A 21,728-nucleotide genomic window follows, 5' to 3' on the forward strand; every position below is an offset into this window, starting at 1 on the left:
AGCTGGACTGCTACATCACACTATAAATAAAAATTAACTCAGAATGATCAAACACCTAAATGTTAAGCTCTAAAAATATAAAACTCTTGGAAGAAAACATAAGGGTTAATATGGTCTTAAGTTAGACAAAAGTTTCTTAGATATGCAATCATGAGTGGCAAAAAAAAAAAAAATTCATTGGATTTTATAAAAAAAATTTGAGCTTCAAGGGACATGATCAAGAAAGTGAAAAGATACCCATATATGAGAAGCATTTAGAAATCATTTATCTGATAGGAACTTGTATTTCTATTTAGAATACATAAAGAACTCTTACAACTCAGTAATAAAAGACAAATAACCCAATTAAAAATGAGGAAAGGTTGTGAATAGATACATCTCCAAAGAAGATATACAAACAGCTAATAAGCACATGAAAAGATCACCAACATCATAAGCCACCAGGGATATGCAAATCAAAACTACATTGAGATAGCGCTTCATACCCCCTAGGATGGCTATGATCAAAAAGAGGGATAATGACAAGTGTTGATGAGAACGTGGAGAAACTAGAACCCTAATACATTGCTTGTTGGAATGTAAAACAGTGCAGCCACTGCCTGCCGAAGTCTGGCAGTTTCTCAGCTGAAAAGAGTTACCATATGGCCATGCAATTCTACTTCCTCCCATCCGAAAGAAATGAAAACAGATGTCCATAGTAAAACTTGTGTAGAAATGTTCATAGCATTATTCATACTAGTCAAAAAGTGGAAACAACTTGAATGCCTATCAACTGAAAAACGTCAAAAATTTGACAATAAAAAGAAACAAAGTATTGAAATATGCTACAACATGGATGAACCTTGAAAACATTTTACTAATTCAGAAAAGCCAGACACAAAGCCACATACTGTATATACCATTTACATGAAATGTCCAGAATACAGAAGTCCATATAGAGAGAAAGTCTAATGGTTGCCTAGGCTGGTGGGGGGGCGGGGGGAGCTGGAGAAAATGGAAGAGCGACGGCTAAATGGGGGAGTGACAGATAACAGGTGCAGGATTTCTTTTTAGGGTAATGAAAATGGTCTGAAATTAACCATCATGATGTTTGCAAATCTCTGTGAATATACAGAAACTAATGAATTGTACATTTTAAATGGGTGAGTTGTAGGGTATGTAAATTACATATCAATAAAGCTGTTATAAAAAATCACGATTATATCAATCTTCACAGAAAAAGCATTTGACAAAATTTAACACCCATTCACGATAAAAGTCTGACAAAATTAGGAGTAGAGAGGAACTTACTCAACTTGATTAAAAACATCTACAAAACACCTAAAGCTAACCAAAAGACTGAATGCTTCTCCCTAAGACCGGGAACAGGGCTTCTCACTGTTTTTTTTTTTTTTTAATTTTTTTTTTTCAACGTTTATTTATTTTTGGGACAGAGAGAGACAGAGCATGAACGGGGGAGGGGCAGAGAGAGAGGGAGACACAGAATCAGAAACAGGCTCCAGGCTCTGAGCCATCAGCCCAGAGCCTGACGCGGGGCTCGAACTCACGGACCGCGAGATCGTGACCTGGCTGAAGTCGGACGCTTAACTGACTGCGCCACCCAGGCGCCCCTCTCACTGTTTTTAATCAACACAGTGCTGTAACCTTGAGCCAGTGCAACAAGGGAAGAAAGCAAAAAGCAATAATAATTACCTACGCAGAAAATCCCAAGGACTGATTAAAAATTCATAGTACTAATACACAGTTCAGCAAGGTTGAAGAACATAAGATAAACATACAAAAATCAATTATATTTCTATATACTAGCAATGAACCAGTGGCCACTGAAAATTTAAATATAGTACCATTTATAATCACTGAAAAGAAAAACATTACATATAAGTCTAACAAAACATGTATAGGATTTGTAGGTTGAAAACTACAAAATGCTGATCAAAGAAATCAAAGATCTAAATGAATGGAAGAACATGGATATAACATGTTTGTAGACTGTTAGACTCAACACAGCAAAGATAGCAATTCCCCTCAGATTGATATATAGGTCTGTATTAGTCTGCCTGGGCTACCATAACAGAATGCCATACACTGGGTGGCTTAAACAACAGAAATTTATTTTCTCACAGTTCTGGAGGCCGGAAGTCCAAGATCAAGGTGTCTGCTCTTTCTGGCTACCAGAGCTATCTTCTTGCTGTGTCTTCACATGGCCTTTTCTTTGCATGCTTGGAGAGAACAATCTCTGGTGTCTCTTCCTCTTTTTATTCAGATACTGGTACTAATAGATTAAGACCTCACCCTTATGAACTCATTGAATGTTAACTACCTCCTTAAGGCCCTATCTCAAAATACACTCACACTGAGGATTAAGGCTTGAACCTAAGAATGTGGGGAAGGAACAAACAATTCAGTCCATAACAAGTCTTAATGCAATTCCTACCAAATTCCCAGTATTTTTGTAAACAGAAGCATAATTATTCTAATATATAAATATAAATATAAACATATATATAGGCAAAAGAAACAGAATAGTTGGGGCGCCTGGGTGGCTCAGTCGGTTAAGCGTCCGACTTCAGCTCAGGTCACGATCTCGCGGTCCGTGAGTTCGAGCCCCGCGTCAGGCTCTGGGCTGATGGCTCAGAGCCTGGAGCCTGCTTCCGATTCTGTGTCTCCCTCTCTCTCTGCCCCTCCCCCGTTCATGCTCTGTCTCTCTCTGTCTCAAAAATAAATAAACATTAAAAAAAAAAAAAGAAAGAAACAGAATAGTTAATTTTGAAAAGAATAAAGTGGGAGGAGTCAATCTACCAGATTTTAAGACTTACTATATACGTTAGTCATCAAGACTGTGGTACTGGCAGAGGGATAGACACATGTAAATGGAAAGAATAAGAGTCCAGAAATAGACCCACACAAATATACCAAACTAATTTTTTTTACCAAAGTGCAAAAGCAATTCAAAGACAAAGGTGCAAAAACAATTCAAAGATGGTCTTTTCAACAAATGGTGCTGGAAAATGGACAGCGCAGGTAAAAAAGATTAACTTTGACCTAAACTTGCTAAATTATATAAAAATTAACTCAAAAATGCATCATGGGCTTAACCATAAAACTCTAAAACTTTTATAAAAAGGCAAAAGAGAAAATATGTGGGATCTTGGGCCAGGCAAAGAATTCTTAGACTTGACATCAAAAGTGGAATCCATAAAAGGAAAAATTGATAAATTGGACTTCATCAAAATTAAAACATTTGCTCTGTAAAAGATCCTCTTAAAAGTATAAGACAACTTACAAACTGGAAAAAAAAGTATTTGCAAATCGCGTAACTGATAAAGGACTGATACCTAGAATATATAAAGAACTCTTAAAACTCAACAGTAAAAACCCAAACAATCCCATTAGAAAACGGGCAAAATACATGAACAGACATTTCACCAAAAAAGATATCTAGATAGCAAAAGAGCACTTGAAAAGATGTTCAACACCATTAGCATTAGGGAAATGTAAATTAAAATCATAATGAAGCATCACTATATATGCTTCAGAATGACTAAATCAAAATGACTATCATCAGAATGACTAAAATGAAAACTGGTGACAATACTAAATGTTGATGAGTATGTGCAGAAATTATATCCCTTATACACTGCTGGTGGAAATGTAAAATGGTATAGCCCTTCTGGAAAAGTTTGGCAGTTTCTTACAAAAACTAAACATGTAGAGTGTCTGGCTGACTCAGTCAGTAGACCATGCAACTCCTGATCTTAGGGTTGTGAGTTCGAGCCCCACATGTGGTGTGGAGTTTACTTAAAATAATTTTTTTGAGATTAAAGAAACCCACAAAAACAAAAAAACCCTAAATATGCAACCACCATTGGCCCCAGCAACTGCACCCCTTTGAGTATTTGTCTCTGAGAAATGAAATTCTAATAAGGGCTACCACAGATGCCCACACCGTATCCCCACCCCCGGGCCCAAATCTGTGAATTAGTTACCATTTACAGCAAAAGGGATGTGACTAAGAGTATGGATCTTGAGATAGGGGAGATTCATCCTAGGTTATCTGTGTGGGCCCAATCACTCCTGTGTTAAACAGGAGTCCTTAAAAGCAGAGGCCCTTCCCCAGCTGGGTCAGAGAGATGAAACAGATGTAAGGAGTTGAGATTCACAGCTTTGAGGGGGAAATCAAGTTGTTGCTGGTTTTGACAACAGAAGAAGGGGGCCAGCAACCAAAAATGGGGATGGTCTCCTGACGCTGGGAATGGTCCACAGCTGACAAGGCAGCAAGGAAAGGAGAACCTAAGTCCTACAATCATAAGAAACACAAACCTGCTTTGATTTTAATAGAGTGAGATCCATTTTGGACTTCTGCCTAAAAAGTTAAAAGAATAAATTTGTGCTATGTAAGCAGCTAAATTTGTGGTAATTTGTCATAGTGGCAATACAAAAACCTGTACACGAATATTTATAGCACTTTATCTGTAATAGCCTGAACAGGAAACCCGGACATCCTTCAGTAGATGAACAGTGAAGGGAGCTGTGGTGCATCCATAGCACAGGATCCTAGTCAACAATAAAAGATACTGATCTAAAAAACCACAACCTGAATGAATCTGCAGAGTGGAAAAAAAGCCAATGTTAAAAGGCTTTTACTGTATGCTTTCATTTATAAAACATTCTTGAAATGGCAAAATTATACAAATAGAGAACAAATGAGTGTTGCCAGAGGGCAGTAGGAAGGTGGGTGTGGTTATAAAAGCAACATGAGGGATTCTAGTGGACTGGAAATGTTTTCTATCTTGACCGTCTCAATGTCATTATTCTGGTTGGGGCACTAGAAGATGTTTCCATAAGGGAAAACTGGGCCAAGGCTCAAGGAATCTCTCTGTATTATTTTATACAACTACATGTAAATCTACAGTCTCTCAAAATAAAAAGCTTAACAATAACCATAATAAAAAGGTACTGGGTTACTCACAAAATCCACGAGGGCTAAAAAATTACATTCAGAGGCTGGAAACAATGTCCCCAAATCACACCACAGACCTATGCTGGTGAGGACACAGCTGTCATGGCTGCTCTGTATGTGCTCCACCTGGCCTCCCCCGCCCTGGACCCCACCACTGGAGGGCCCGAGATCTGCAGTGCTCCCGGCCTCTGCCTCAGCACTCCTGGGTTCATTACCTTGGGCAGATGTCTGACTCATGAAGTCGAAGCTCCTAACTAAAAACTAGAGCTGAGAAGGGTGGGAAATCAAAAGTTTTGAATTTTCAGCTCCTTGCCTCCCACAAAGGGTGGCATCTACAAGTTTTCTTGAAGATCTCCGAGGGGGTCAGACACTAGACAGACAAAAAGAAGGTCCACAATAATGATGAATAACGATTTTCAAAACAGAAAGATGGAGATGAAAGGGGGTTACAAATAAAGTGAGATAGATATAAGAGAATTTCACATAAGAAAATTCATGGATGTTTTAGAAATTATATCAGAAAGTATTTCCAGATATTTTGTTTCTAAACAGAACAGGGAAACCCAACAAACAGAGCAATGTCAATAGCTCAAAAGGATAAAGCACTGAACATTTAATTTTATTTATTCTTAAAAAAATGTTTAACATTTATTTTTGAGAGGGAGAGAGAGAGAGAGAGAGAGAGAGAGAGAGAGAGACAGAGTGTGAGTGGGGGAGGGGCAAGGGGGGAGGGAGGGAGACACAGAATCAGAAGCTGGCTCCAGGCTCTGAGCTGTCAGCACAGAGCCTGATGCGGGGGTGGGGGTGTGGTGGGGGCTGAAGTCAGATGCTTAACCAACTGAGCCACCCAGGCACCCCAGCACTGAACATTTAAGATGCGGTATTTTAATGATGTGTATCAATAGGTCTTGGGTAGGAGAAGCAGCAGCTCATAACTAATATGAAAGATAAATCATCTGATGGGTTTTAAAAGGTACTGGGTATTCCTTCCTATGCTCACAGTGGTCAAAATGTTTCCTTTAAAAAGGAAATTTCAAATTCATCAAATGTAATGGACAACTTTGTACTAGCTGCAGGAAAATGTAAAAAAAAAAAAAAGCAACATAGGGTATTCATCTTTAAAGCACTCATGATGAACGTCTATTTCAGGCAAAATGGATGCTTAATATAACCTGAACATTTTCCAAATAAAGACCTAGAAATGCTAGATTCTTAGATATACCCCAAATTATTTCAAACGTTAGCTAAGCTCACAAGAAAGGGAAACCCCAGAGTATCAAGATCAAAGAAGGAACTGAAAACCACAGAAGTAGCACATGAGCAGATACAGTGGCCATGGGGGAGTGAGAAGTTTCAATAACTTCCGCCTGGGTTTTGTTATTGAGTTTCGACTCTTGATTTCACCTTAGGTCATGATCCCAGGGTTGTGGAAGTGACTCCCACGTTGGGCTCTGTGCTGAGCATAGAGCCTGCATGAGATTCTCTCTCTTTCCCTCTGCTCCTCTCCCCTGCACATGCTCTCTCAAATAATAATAAAAATAATAATAATAATAATAAAAAGAAAGCCCCAAAACCAAGATCCTATGGAAAAAAGAACACACAGATCTGAAAGCAAACCAAATAGAATTTCTAAAAACAAAGAGCTCAGCCACTGAAATTAAATCAGTGGACAAATTAAGAGAGATTAGACACAGCTGAAGAAAACGTACAGCATGGGAAAAACAGGAAATAACTAGGAGGCAACTCAGAGAAATAATGTGATAAAAAAATACCAAGGAGATGTGAAATAATATGGAAGACAGACTGCAAAGATCTGACATAAAGCTAATAATAGGAGTTGTAGGAGACACAATGCAAAAGAGGCAATATTCAAAGAGATAAGACTTGAGAATTTTCAGGACTTTCAAAAGCCATGAATCCACACTGTATTTAAACTGCAGAAATCGAAGTCAAAGAGAAGAGCTTAAAAGAGCCTTTATTCTTCATAGGGCATGAATAAGAAAGAATAAAATAACTATATTCATGGTCCAACATTTAGTGGGCCCATTAGTGGAATACGAATCCCAAGAGAGTGTGTGCCAGGGAAGAGTATGGGAGGGCAGCGGTGGGACTTGAAAGAGAGGCAGAATTCCAATAGATGGAGAGATGAGGACAACCAGGGGAGAAGAGTGAACAGCTGAACAAAGCTGAGGGGGAGAATATGGGTAGAGAAGACTCTTTTCTGTCAAACAGAGTAACTCCCAACAAGGTGTGGTTAACTACAGTATGGCGTTCACTAATATCAGGCCAAAGAATGTGAACTTAACGGTAGACGAGTATCAAATTTTTGAGCAAGTGTCATAATCTACACTGAATCTCTGCCAAATTATCTCAGCAGTGGCAGGTAGCATGGATACAGGAAGAGGGACTGCAGGCTTCCAGTAAACTTAGGAAACAATTACAATAGTCCAAACCTTTAGAAAACAGTCCAATTACACAGAGATAGATGCTTAATACCCAGAAAAAAGGCAAATGGGAATGGAGGTGAAATACAGAGAGAAAGAGGGGAGAGGAGGGAGGGAAAGAAAAGAAATGATGATCTACAGACATTCTGAATGCAGAATTAAAAGCACTGAATGGATTGGGCAGGTGGGGAGGCAAGGAAAAGAAAGGGAAATAACTGAAGATGCCCTGAGTGATGGAGGAAACCACGGCAGTACATTCTTTCCTCCAGAGACAGGCATTTTGGTTCAGCAGATGACCACGATGGATTGGAAAGAAGCCTTAGATTCCAGTCCAGGCTCTCTCTTGTGGACAAGCTACTTAACTTCACAGGCTCCATTTCTTCAGCTCTGTAAAACGGGAGCACTCAGAGGAAATGAGTTGAATGCTGGACCAATGTCATGTCAAGAAAATTCAGAATAAACTTCTAGCAAGCAGTAAGAAATATGGGTCTGAGCGCAGAAGAAAGGCCATACTGGAAGGTCAGAGCAGAGAATCACCAACATAAAAGAGATGGTTAAAGCTTTAGAGTAGATGAATGATATTATTACATGAATAAAAAGAAGACACCTGGGAATCTTGACAAAACCTTAAACAAATAAAGCAAAGGTGGCAGTAAGAAGCGCAGAGGCGTACCAGTCTTATCAGGGAGTGTCCTGAGACCGAGTACCATAGGGAGAAAGGAGTGGTGTTTGATTTTCCATTGCCAACCAATTTCATCAGCAACTGATAAAATGTAAGGAAAATAAAAGCCTTTATCACAAACTCTCCATACTATACCTAAAAAACACTAATCCTTTGTTCTCATTATGGTATTAACCAAAATTCTACTCTCCTGAAGCTTAAAAAAAAAATAGAACTCCAATTTCATAAAGGCAGATACTTTATAATCTAACCCTTCATGCAGCTGGAATTCTGCCTGGCTCCTTCTTACACAATGCTGTCGTGTAACACACAGCTGATCTAAGTTAGCCCAATAGGAAAGCTGGCTTCACCACATCAAGACTGAGAAATTGAGGTCCAGACTGGTCCAACAAAAGTGAAATTGGAATGGCTTTTTGAAACAGTATAAAAACTTGGATTCAGTTCACCCACAGCGCAACACAGAAACATAATTGGAAAGCAGACATGATGCTTGTGGTTACTGCGCTAAAGGAAACTTTTCCCATCTTTTTTTGAAGCTCGCTACAGTAGACGAAAGGCCAAGATCAAGAGTGTTTTGCACATGGTATTCCTTGAATCTGATTCTCACTTCTGGTCCAAGTAAGTCACTATCTAACTGTAGAGAAAACTCTCCTCCTTTGGCATCTCCCTCTCACAGCTCACCATCTCACAAGCAACTGGGCTAAAAGATTCCAATTTAAAGCAGAAGCAAAGGCAACACATGAGTTTTTCCTGCTCATTCACAAATTAGCAGCTACTGAAATTGTACATTTCAAATTCAAGGAGAGGCTAATAATCAAGAGGCTATGACTTTTTATGGTCATATGCATCTAAAATTACTAGACCTAAAGATGAATGCTGGTTTGGAATCTTCCATTTTCACAATGATACAGAAATACTAACCTAGTTTAGAAGTCTTAAGTTATTTCAGCTTAAATTTATCATAGGTTCCCTTGGGTAAAGGTTTTGGCAAGAATCCAAGGCTAAGCAAATGAATACAGTAAGTGCTGGACTTCAGATCAGATTGATTTTCAATCCCTGACCAAAATAATTAGAACACAGCTGCTTGGCCTCTCCCATAAGAAAAATTCCCTGATCCAAATTAAAATATTTACCTAGGGGCGCCTGGGTGGCGCAGTCGGTTAAGCATCCGACTTCAGCCAGGTCACGATCTCGCGGTCCGTGAGTTCGAGCCCCGCGTCGGGCTCTGGGCTGATGGCTCAGAGCCTGGAGCCTGTTTCTGATTCTGTGTCTCCCTCTCTCTCTGCCCCTCCCCCGTTCATGCTCTGTCTCTCTCTGTCCCCAAAATAAATAAACGTTGAAAAAAAAATTAAAAAAAAAAAAAACAAAAACATTTGGGAATAGTAACTTCCAACATTAAGGACCTAAGAAAGAAACAGCACAGAGCATTTTAATTGATCTATAATATAGATAATTACATATATCTATATTACAGATCTATGTATATCTTATGTATATATTATACATATCTATAATATAGATCAGTTCCTAAGCTGGCTCACAATTTCTCTCAGTGTTTATAAAATTCAGATTTTTACCTGAACTCCAAGACGACAACTTTGATGATTTGATACAGTATGGAGACTACCTATAGGTGATACTCAAATCTTAATTTATTCTTTCTGTAACATTTGGCAAATACACAGAAATATAGCAGTAGTTTAATTCTTTTTTTTAAAGTTTATTCATTTATTTATTTTGAGAGAGAGAGACAGAGAGAGAGAGGAGAGAATGAGTGAGGGAGGGGCGGGGTGGGGGGGTGGGGTGGGGTGGAGAGGATCCCAAGCATAACTCAGGACTTGAACTCACAAACTGTGAGATGATGACCTGAGCCAAAACCAAGAGGTGGACACTTAATCAAATGAGCCAGCCAGGCATCCTAGGATTACTTTAATTCTTGAAAAGTCTCTTTTTGGTAAAGGCTTTCAGAGGGGAAACACAAATCAAACTAGCACATTACGAAAATCTAGTTAATGTCATGACTGTGCAGAAGACCTTGATGAATACCAGTAATGGTGTGTAGAAATGGGCCCTCTCACGTAACACGGGAGAGACTTCAAATTGGTACTATTTGGCCACATCTATTAGGATTTAAGTTGCATATACGTGATGACCCAGCAATCCCATTTCTAAGAATCTGTCCCCCAGAAATAACAACATGAGAACATAAAAATGCATACGCAAGGATCACTACAGAATTATTCGTAACTGTGAAAGTTGGAAAACTAAATGTTCATCAATAAGGGAATGGTTACTCAAGTTATAGAATATTTACATAATGTAATACAATGCAGGAACAAAAAAAATATACATGTTCATACTGAACCTGAAACGATGCCCAAAACAGACAGTTAAGTAAAAATACAAGTTGCAGACTAACACAGAGTCCATTTTTGTTTTCATGTATATACAATGACAATGCATTAGCACAGTGGAAGGATCCGTGTAAAAGTGATAATCAGCAACTATACTGAACAACCTTGAACAACATGCATTTGAACCATACAGGTTCATTTATACGCAGTGTTTTTACAGTAAAGTACTATAAATGCATTTTTTCCCTTATGATTTTCTTAACACTTTCTTTTCTCTAGTTTATTTTATGGTAAGATATAGTATATAATTCACGTAGCATATAAAATATGTGTTAGTCGACTATGTTATCAGTAAGGCTTCTGGTCAACAACAGGCTACTAGTGGTTAAGTTTTTGGGGAGTCAAAAGTTATACACAGATTTCTGACTGCTTAGAGAGATCAGCAACCCTAAACGCCACGTTGTTCAAAGGTAAACTGTATTAGCCTCTGGAGTTAGGAATGAAGGCAAGTGGCAAGGAAATTTCACTGTCTCCTTTCTGAAAAAACTTAAGTGATGCAACTACGGGTCATTTTTACTTTCTTATTTGTAATTAAAAAAGCATACAACAATAAAAGCTTTTGTATCTCAAGAAAGAAAATGAAAGAAGAAAAACCATTTTTCACTTTCTAAACACAACGGCAGAGCTGAAAACAAAACAAATATTAATTAAAGAAAATGCAGAAACTGTATAGTACCTAGAAATCTCATGCAAGAGACTAACCTAATTAGGCCAAGAAAAACGTAAAGCACTCAATCTACCAAATCAAGGAAAGCTTCGTGTTCCTTGTATGCAGCCAAAGAAGAACCATTTCCGCGGGGAGGGGGGCGGGGGTTCTGCCCTCTAGCGTACACTGAGAGAAGCTAAAGCAAATGAAACTATCAGTGCAACACATCAGCGTTTTATTAGTTAACCAAAATAGTTTGACTTCATTCCTAGAGCATCACAGTTTTCTCTTTGAATGAAGATGTCCACAACCTTATTTCCAAATCAATTTCCAATGATCATACTTAATAAAACACTGTGAACATAATAACTTCGGCTGTCTGTTCTTCCCTACACTCCCAGCAAAGCACCCAAAGCATTTTCCTGATAAAGGGTATAGGATATAGCAAAATAACGTTTTAAAAGTTTCTAACACGTATAGACATCTGACTTTTAAACTTAAAAGATTACTGAAGCTTGTTGAAACTGTGACTGGACACTAAGAGCAAAAGGAAGAAGACCACTCTGCAATAAAGTTCAAATCCCTAAGGATTTTCTAAGAACGCTAGAATTTGTTCCACCCAGGGGCAACCTTGAAAACCGGTAGGGGCACCTCTTAGGTTCATCGTATTTGCTGTAGGTATTCTGTTCAAACTGACACAGGTTACCCCATCCCGGTAACCACAAATGAAAAATGTTCTTGCTTTGAAAGCTTTTCTATGTCTGAGATTGCTTTAGATGCTCACATTGGCCGGCACTTCACTGTTTGACCCATATGGTCAAATATTCTACCATTCTCCCCAACCAAAAAACAAAAAACAAAAACCGAAACCAAAAAACTACTACTAGTCTCTCCATTCATAATTACTCCAGTTCTGAGAATAGCCTGGAATAATCTCTTCAAATCAAGAATGTGAATGACATAATCCTTAATAAATTCAAAATATTCCAACTACTTACGGGAAAATCTTTCAATAATTAATTTCACTTCAATGCCAACTCATTTACTCTATACCTGCAACACCTAGGGAGGTATATTGAAAAAGCAAGTTAGGAGTAAGTTACAACTGCATGAAGTTGAGTATTTAGCATCCCCTGAAGGACATGAAGGTAAAAGTCCAGTGCAGAGTAGTCTTGCCCCAGTATAAAATACATCATTCTGGAGCTGACAAGGAAGTTAACAGCAGGACCACCAACACTGCCAGAATCAATCATTTCTACTGTCACACTAGGTCCCTGAAATATCATCTGAAAAGCTATTTCTAGCTAGCCCTACCCTGGAACAAATGACGGCCAGAAGAAATGCTCTGAACTGAGATCCCCTACCCGGCTCTCCTGGCAACGCTCTCACATCAGCTGCCTACGATGGAGGACTGAGCCCTCAGTACGAACGAATGACAGAAGCGGCAACAACCATTACCCCAGCTGACTGATCGCATCTTGTCCACAGCTTCATTGTCTGCTGACAGATTATCAATGTACAAACACACCTGGAACTCGTTTTTAAAAACGTGCTGCCCCTGCAATCTCCTAAAATAGTAACGAGACTGAAATACAGTACAGGAAACCCAGATTAGCCATGGTTAATGGGGAAAAGGCCTACAGGGGAAAAGGGAGGAAAGAGTCATCCAATTTCCCTAAAAAAATTACAAAATTCAAAATAGCTTTCAAAGAGTCCCTCATCAGTTATAAAGCTGAAGAGATACTTCTTACCCCCAAAAAAGTCCAACCAGGTGTGTAAGAAAGAATGGTTGCATAACACAGTGGCTGAGAGCTCAGGCTCGGGTCTCAAATGGATCTGGACTGGGATCCTGGCTCTGCCATCCATTATCTACGAGATCTCCACAAGTTAACGGCACCTTCCTGGGCCTCAGTTCCCTGGTCTATGAAATGGGCACAGAGTTAGCACCCACCTCTTAAAGTATTTGTGTAGATTAAATAATACATATAAAACACTTACCACTGTGCCTTAAATTTGGTAATTTGTCATAGGAGCTATTTGTCCTTTTTAAAAAAGGTAAGGAACACTTAACAGGCAGCATGAAAAGATAATATGTCTGATATTTAATCTAAAGAACTGGTCCCCAAAGGAAACTGACCTGGTCATTAAAGGGAAACGTGTCATCCCCGTTCCTGACTACGGGAACCCAGCAGGTGACATAAATAATGAAGCAGCTGAGTCGGGACCAGGAAAGGACAAACCCCATCTATTCTGCTCCTGCTGACTGCTGCTGTAAGAAAAGAGGGAGGGCAATGGCACGACTTCTCGTTTCTCAAGAAAAGCCAGGAACCCAGATTTTTATGTCAACTCTCCTGATTTTTAAATAATGGCCGAATAAAAACATCTACGGACAGACTTGGTCCACGAACTGCCAGTTTGTGAATGCCTGCCCTGGAATGGAGTCTCAAACTAGAAACTGAAGAAAAGCCCAGTAGTTATATAACCAAGGGACTTCAGCTCCCTAAAACAGCGTGTCTCAAAGGGCACACTGTTGGCATTTTGGAAAAGAAAATTCTTCTCTGTACAAACTGTCCTAAGCACTGCAGATATTTAGTATTCCTGAACCCCACCCACTAAGTGCCAGTGGTCTCCTCAAGTCTTGTGACAACCAAAATATCTCACCACACATTTCTGAACACCTCCTACTAGCAGCACCACAACCACTAAGAATAACAAAGTTAAATTCAAAAGTTAGTGGGAAGGTCAAGAACATCTATTTACAAACAGCAATAAAATAAGAACAGGGCCAGCCCTGAGTCTAAACTAAACTAAACTACAAATCCCAAATTATCATCAAACAGGAAATCTCACTAAGTAGAAAGCTTGGAGTTGGCTGTGGGAACAAATCAAAAGGCTTAAATCCCTCTCCCTACTTCTAGAATTAAGACAGAAGGAAACTGCCTCATTTTTTTTCTAGTCATCGCTTTAGTAGTAGTACTGAACTTCACAGTTTTCCACTGATCTTGTTTCTAACAGCCGGAGCTTACGTACAGAACAGTTCATGCTTCAAAGAAATTACCGTGGAAGAAATCTGGGCACCCACGCACCCACCCTTCGGTAACATTCCTGGATTTTTCTCTTATTGCTCATTCTCCTATTCAAGAGCATGTCCAACCAACATGACCAAGCAATTCCACACCCAGATATATACCCAAGTGAAATAAAACCACATGTCCACACAAAAACCTGCACATGAATGTTCACAGACACGTTATTTTTAATAGCCAAAAAGTGGAAACAATTCTACGTCTATCAACTAACGAATGGATAAACAAAATGTGGTATATTCATACCATGGAGTACTATTCGACCATAAAAAGGAACACAGCACAGAAACATGAATGAAACTTGAAAACATTACACTAAGTCAAAGAAGCCAGACACAAAAGGAAAAATACTTTATGGCTCCAACTGTATAAAATATCCAAACAGGCAACCTAGACACACATAGATGGAGTGGTGGCTGCCGAGGTGTGTGGGAGAGAAATGGGAAGGGAGAGGGACTGCTTTTCTTTCCTGGGGTGATGGAAATTATCGTGGCTGCATAGCCTCGTGAGGGCACAACTCTGTGACCATGCTAAAAACCAGTGACGTGTAGAATCTAAACAGATGAGTAAATAAAAACAGCTTATAAGAGCGGTTTTTAAAAGAAAAAGGGGCACCTGGGTGGCTCAGTCGGTTGAGTGTTCGACTTCAGCTCAGGTCATCATCTCAAGCCTTGTGACTTCAAGGCCCCATCAGGCTCTGTGCGGACAGCCCAGAGCTTGGAGCCTGCTTCGGAATCTGTGTCTCCCTCTCTCTCTGCCCCTCCCCTGCTCATGCTCTGTGTTTCTCTCTCTCTCTCTCTCTCTCTCTCTTAAATATAAATAAACATTTAAAAATAAAAATAAATAAATAAATAAGGCACATCCAATTTTAAATCATTAAATTGACTAATACTGTTTGTTCTCCTAAAGACTAAACAATATCACAAACCATGTCTGCTGGAATACCCACTTTGTTCTAAGTATCTTAATTATTATTATAATAATTACAAATAAGCCCTTACTCATAATATTTACTCTTTCGAAACAAGCTGATTTTCCTCTTCTTGGAGTGGCCATTCTCTAGGCATTATTAGTAACCTCACTGTGTACCTCTGTCCACCAGGAACATGGGCACGTGCCCCCGATCAGACATTTCACAAGGGCATCAAACCAGGAGGTAAAGTCAGATTTGTGAGGTAGCTGGTCGTTTTTATTGTTGTTGATATAAACACCTATGCAGTGAATAACTTGGAGGTCCTTTCTTCTCTGTTAGTGAAAACAACTGAAATCAGATCTAGCTTTGAAATGCTCAACATGAAAGCAATTCCTTTAAAAGTAAAAGGGCTTAAACACAGATGAACATAAGTCAGAGGTCTGACTGATCACTACAAGAGATTCGGATAAAAATCAAAAACATTTCCACCTAATATTGTGGTTATGCCTACTTTTGGTTACTTTAAGTGAAATGTTCAATGCTCTCTACCAGAATACTATGTATTAAAAAATGTAAAAACTTAAAAGCCAACAAGGTCATGTTAATGTTAGCTCCTGTCCAAGAGGCTGGGAGAAGACGAGATCACCTGCTCAGGCAGGAAGAATGACGCATGGATTAAAGGCTCCTGGGGACCAACTGGTCAAACACACTGAACACGGACAAACCACAGGAACAGTCAGGAACAACTGTCTTCCCAGGTTTTTAGTCTGGGTCTTCTACCTTCAGCAGGACACTATGAGCAATTCTGACTCTTCTATCTCGGGGCAATCGTTGCTAAACTGGCACAATCCACGATGTCGAGGGAGACTTTCAATAGTAAGGTCTTTTTTTGTTTATTTGTTTGTTTTCTCAATAGTCTCAATAGAACAAGAAGACAAAACTATATAGGAAAACAATTGTTTTTCGCTCTTATGTTTTATTGCTTCAGGCCATTCCCAATCTATAAGGAGGCAACTAAATAGTAAGCCCTTAATAAAATAAGGTGATACCTTGCAGCTAGGATTATAAACCTGTACAAGTCTGAGAGCCCGCTAGCAACCTACTGCTCGAAGACGTGAGTAATAAATGTTAGGGTTGAAAGCAAGTAGTAAATGTGGGGGTGAAGGCTGACCCAGCCAAATACCCATGAAAGCTGGATTCAAAGGGTCATCGGTGCTGGAATGAGGGCTAGGGCAGGAGACTAGGGGTGCTGGCAGGAGGAGCGGAGGGCAAGAAATGGATCAAGAGGTTAGAACAATAGAACTGTGGAAATTTAGACACGCTAAGCAGAGTACTGGGCTTTCTACAACCAACTGTAGAGAACGCTTCTTATCATCTATGATTCCTGCCTCTAATTAAAATTGGGTGTTTGGTTTACTTCATTCCCAAAGCACAAACTTTGGCTTTTTATAGCCCAAGCAGTGTGCTATTTTAAACATGTAGAGGAAATGCATTTTCAGTTACAAACATTTGCTCCTGTGAATCTGTTCTTACTTGCTAGCAAAGGATGTGAGACAGGATGTTTTACCCTCCTGCTCTGGTTTTCCTGTATTGCTTAAATCTGTTTAGAGAGAAGAAAAATAAACAAATAAAGTGTTTTTGTTGGACAAATCTATAAACTGAAGCAACTCCAAAAATGAAAATGAAAAACATCTGCAGAAAGTATTACAATAATTTTCTTTTAATCAACTGGATTATCCCTACAGATTCTTCTCCTGAAAAGACTTCCCATGCCAGGCACGCACGGCCGGCAGCAGATACTAATATCTGCACTGATAAAATGTGCCCACGTAGACCCTCCAGATCAGATGAATTCCTCTTGACCATCTTTCCCCAAGTACAATTACAACTGGAGAAGCTTTCTGAGATACATTTCAGGAAGATGATCATGCCAACCTTGAAGGCCATCTCCTGGATTTATTTAGAAATTCAAGGTGTACTACATCAGAATTAAATGTGTCCCCATTTTCACGTACAACTCTAAACACGTTGTTTACTCAGGCAGACGCATTCTTGTAACCTGTTACATTCCATTACAGCACTCAAAGAAACAGATTTTAATTAAATTTTACTTGACCCTTTCATAAGGGAGTCAGAAGTCTGTTCATCTAATGAAAAGCGTTTTACCTGTAGGCCCTTCCACATTCTGTCTGTACTTCTGTTCTCTGCCCCAGATGCTGTCATTTACGGACAGCCGGAGAGAGACCCTCTTCTTCTTCAAACCTAGTCAGGCTCCTTTGAGCCCTCTCCTCAACGAGGCCTCAATCTCGGCTCCAATCTTTGTTGGGCTTGTATCTGAGCAATTTAGCCCAATTTCAGCAAGAATCCTGCTAGGCCAGCTTTAAGAGAATTCCCCACTCTTGGTATCTGATGAAGCTCTTCATTCCCCAGCCTTGATGTGTAAGCACTCGGCCTGCCTTCAGCAAGAATCCCGTTAGGTCGGCTTAGCGAGAATCTCCCTATCCCTGGTGTCTCTTAGTAATTCCATCCTCTGACACCCTCTCCACTGCCCTCATCCTGGCTCCCTGGCCATAAATTCCCAACTGTCTTTGCTGTACTGACAGCTGAGCCCAATCTCTCTACATTATTGTGATAGTCTTGACACTTGCTGCAATAATCCTGAGTGAGTTTTCCTAACCATTTTAACAACTATCAGAATGGAATGCCCTGGTAAGAGATGGGAGAGAAGGAGGAGTGAGACATCTAGGTATTTATGTCCCTGGCTTCCCCCTGGAGAATCCATTGCTCAAGTGAAGGTCTCAGCTCCCATCACGAGGCCCTCCCTGCCTCCAGTATCAAAACTGTTCCCCCCTTTGCCCCCTTTAGGTCTAGGGGAGGTAATGGAGCCTCATTCTTACTAGCCCCAGGCTCACCATACTATTCCATCCCTGTGGTTTTTCATCACTTTGTGAGTTGTTAAACTCTCCTCAAAGCATCCTACTTTGACAATGCCATCTGTTTCCTGCTGGGTCTCCCTGATACAGATACCATTTCAGCAATTTATCCTTGAGAGCTATTAGCTCTTTCTAAGAAAGGAAGGCATGGATATAGAATGCTGTGAGATTTCCATGAGTGACTTAGTGACTTAAACAAGATGACCCTGTTAAGCTCCCACTTTCTCCCTCCTCTAGTTATCTTCGTAATTATAGTAACAGAGTGTTTTCTGAAACACACACAGTTTCTAAGGAGAATCTCTAAGCATCAATAGGGGATTATTTAAAGAAATACCAAGCGATTAGAAGTAAAAATTGTGCTAGGTGAAATGAACTATGCTAGGACGCTAAGGTACAAGAAACTTTGCATTTCTACCTGGTACTTGATCCACAGGTAACTTTTACAGTAACAATAAATGCAAGAGACACCGTTTACTAATACCAGACATAAGCCTGGTAACCCAAGTAAAACCTACAGAAGACTGTCTATGTAACTTGGGAGTATCTGTCAATTCAGATTATAGATTCTGAAATCAGTTCAGTGGCCCATGACATTTTAAGTGACACTTATTATACACAATCATGTAAAACAGAAAATCAGAATTCACCATACGTCGTACAGGTAAATATTTCACCAAACTTTATTTCACTTTCTTACACAACTGTATTTACGAGCAAAGTATAGAGTACTGTAAAATGTATTCCTTACTGTGAGTGGCAGTCAATAAAGTCTGAAAGCTACTGGTCTGAAGAGAATCCCTTTCAAACAACTTAACAATTATAAGGCTAAAAACATGCTGTTTCAGCCTAGAGCCTCACATTTTTTGAAATCTCAACCCGTACTAAAAATATCATTTGTCACTCAGCATAGCTGCATCAATAACCAAAATAAAAATTTTATGAAACAATACTTACCATATAATACCGTATGATATTTTTTTATCCCATTTTCTTTCTTTTTTTTTTTTAAGTAGGCTCCTTGCTGGGTGTGGAGCCCAATGCGGGGCTTGAACTCATGACCCTGAGAGATCAAAACCTGAGCTGAGATCAAGAGTCAACTGCTTAAATGACTAAGCCACCCAGGAGCCCCAGTTTCTTTTGAACAATGATTGCAAACCATAGCTTGAAAGCTACTGGCCTAAAATATTAACAGGGCCAGTGTGGAGAACTCTGCTCACGTCGTTTCCGCCGTGGTAGCAAGCTCTCAAATCCCTTTCCTTCTCAGGTTTCGGTGTAACTGCTACATGACTTCTGGTACCCACTCGCTCCAGTGGGAGAGAAACACATGGAATAAGGAGCAGATAAAGAGGCCAGGGCAGATGCGGACACGGCCTGGCCACGTCCTCGTGCTCACCATCACGGCACACCTGGAGAGCAGGATCTTCCTCAAGCACCTGAACTCACAGCCTGAGCGCGGCAGGCATGCAGAAGCAGCCCTGAGCCAGTGACAGGTGGAAGCCAGAGGGTAACTATTCCAGTCTCCTCACCCTCTTTGAGCTGTTCACCACCATCCTGAGATGCCTAGCAAAACCAAGTGAGTACCAGCCACTACCGGCAGTAACCTGCTAGAACATACATCCCGGCCAGGCTGCATTCTCAGCCTTTCCCACCTCCTTCCAGAAGCCCTGGAGTCACCTCTCACATCAATGACTCGTACTCAAACCTTTGTCTCAGGGTCTGCTTCTGGGTAAACGCAACCTAGATGAGCACACACCCGGTTACACAGCACTGTCTGGGGCCAGGGCTGCAAAGATGAGAAAGGACCGTCCTAGAAAAGCCCATAGTCTGATAAGAAAACCAACAATTTTTGTTTTTTAATGTAAAAACCCAGACAAAACTTTACCGTTCGTAGCGACGAGATAGGTAGGTATGTTTAGGGAGGGAAGGAAGAAGTGACAGACTGTGACCGAAGGGTCGGAGAAGCCCCTGGAAGTGACCTGTTCCACCTCAAACCCTCCAGGACACAGGCCTTCCCACAGAAGTCAGCGGCTGGCCAATGGGCACTGGCCCCGGGCCGGGATCCGCATTCCCGTGCCTGTATGCTAGCACCCTGCCTTCTCATATTGGCCGTGATGCTTTACATCTTACATACGTGTTAAGAGGAAGGGAATTTTTATTTCCTCCAAAGGAAAACATTCAACTCTTCAGCTAAAAATAACTCAAGTAATATGGAAAATATGAAGAAAGAAAAATTATTAAGTTCCTGACAACGCACTAACAGAATTATTTGTAAATCAGCTTTGACCTTCCTATGGTCCTTTGAGGTCCTTGGGGGATGGGACCGAGTACTCTATCCCAATTTCCACTAGAAGTTCTAATAAACTGCTGATATTTTCATACAAAAATGATTTTTAAAAGTAAAGTCTACTACATGTTCAGCTCTGTGGTCAACACTGGAAATCAGCACTTTTTTCAGGCTGGAATCAAACGAGAAACCTAAGGCTAACTTTCCTTTATATCTTCCATTTTGGCGACTATTTCAGGAAAGGCAAAGCGGCAGCAGAATTCCTGCTGTGGGGAAGCGAGTCCCACGAGCTAAAGGGGGTCCGTGTCCTGAAAGCCGCTTCGCCAGCCGCCAGGCGCACCTGAGCCCGAGAGCAGGACACTCACCCGGACCCCGCAGGGAGTGGCGGCACAGCTGCGGGGCCAGCCGCCTGTGGCTTTTCTTTCTCGTTTTGCTTGAAGAAAGATTTGGCTTCTTTAGATGTTGCATCCACTTCCTTAGTCACCCTGCAAGGAAGCAGATGTCAAGTTTACGAGAAGAATAAAAAGAGAGAAACAAAATCTAGGGGGAATAAATGACACTAAGAAAGGAAAACACCCACTGAGCTTACGGTGAGTTCTGGCTACTGAGTGAGGTTTCTGATTCAAGTCCACTACAACAGTTCTAAAGAAAGTGAACTAAGTGAACAACAACGAATGTACCTCATGTCCCTAAAATCCCCTCCATTACCTCTGCCAGAAGGCGACACGTTCCCGCAGTCACTGCTGACTCACAGCCCCTGTGGCTACCGACGTGATGGCTGAGAAGGCTCTGCCACTCACCTCACGTGGAGATGAGGACTCCTAGTTAAAGGTCTAGTAAAAGTTGGATTAGGGAGATGGAATATTTGGGAGGAAAACACTACATTATTTCAAGAAGAGCAACAGTATAAGCAATTGGAAATACTCCGCAGAATGCTCCTATTTTACAGCTAAAATAACTGAAAGATGAAACAAAATACCTTAAAACTGGCTAGATCAACACCCATTTGGGAGTGGAAAAAAGCTACAGGATTGAGAATCCTGTCCAATTTCAAACCTGGAAAAATGGTCCTCAACAAAACTGAGTCCTAAGAGGATCAAATAAGGTTATCTACACTGTCTGAAATCTCCGCTAAAGAGAGAAGTGTCTAATGCCTGCTCAGTCTTGCCAAGTCAATAAAAACATCTGAGGAATTTTGTTTAAATTCCAATCTATCTGTAAGAGGGCCCAAGATTAAGGTCATCGTACTCTAAATGTTCAACCAGGTCCTCCAGTAAACTGGCCAAGAATAATGGCAGGTGAATCCAATAAATTCCATCTTTGCAGGAATGTAAACCTGTCTCTTCTCTCCTTCCATCCAGGCTTC

The 21,728-nt window shown here is 40.4% G+C and overlaps 1 protein-coding gene across 3 annotated transcripts in view; it reads right to left on the reverse strand.

Moving 5' to 3' along the window:
* CFDP1 (craniofacial development protein 1) overlaps positions 1–21,728 on the reverse strand; it is a 128,675-nt gene that overhangs the window by 84,478 nt on the left and 22,469 nt on the right. For all 3 annotated transcript variants that reach the window (XM_040443154.1, XM_040443151.1, XM_040443153.1), the window contains one exon: positions 20,728–20,847. In XM_040443154.1, coding sequence (XP_040299088.1) covers positions 20,728–20,847 — 120 coding nt within the window. The remainder of the gene's footprint in view (positions 1–20,727; positions 20,848–21,728) is intronic.

Source organism: Herpailurus yagouaroundi, unplaced genomic scaffold (assembly GCF_014898765.1).
Source record: "Herpailurus yagouaroundi ecotype Mexico unplaced genomic scaffold, PumYag 190, whole genome shotgun sequence".
In the NCBI taxonomy this organism is placed as follows: domain Eukaryota; kingdom Metazoa; phylum Chordata; class Mammalia; order Carnivora; family Felidae; genus Herpailurus; species Herpailurus yagouaroundi.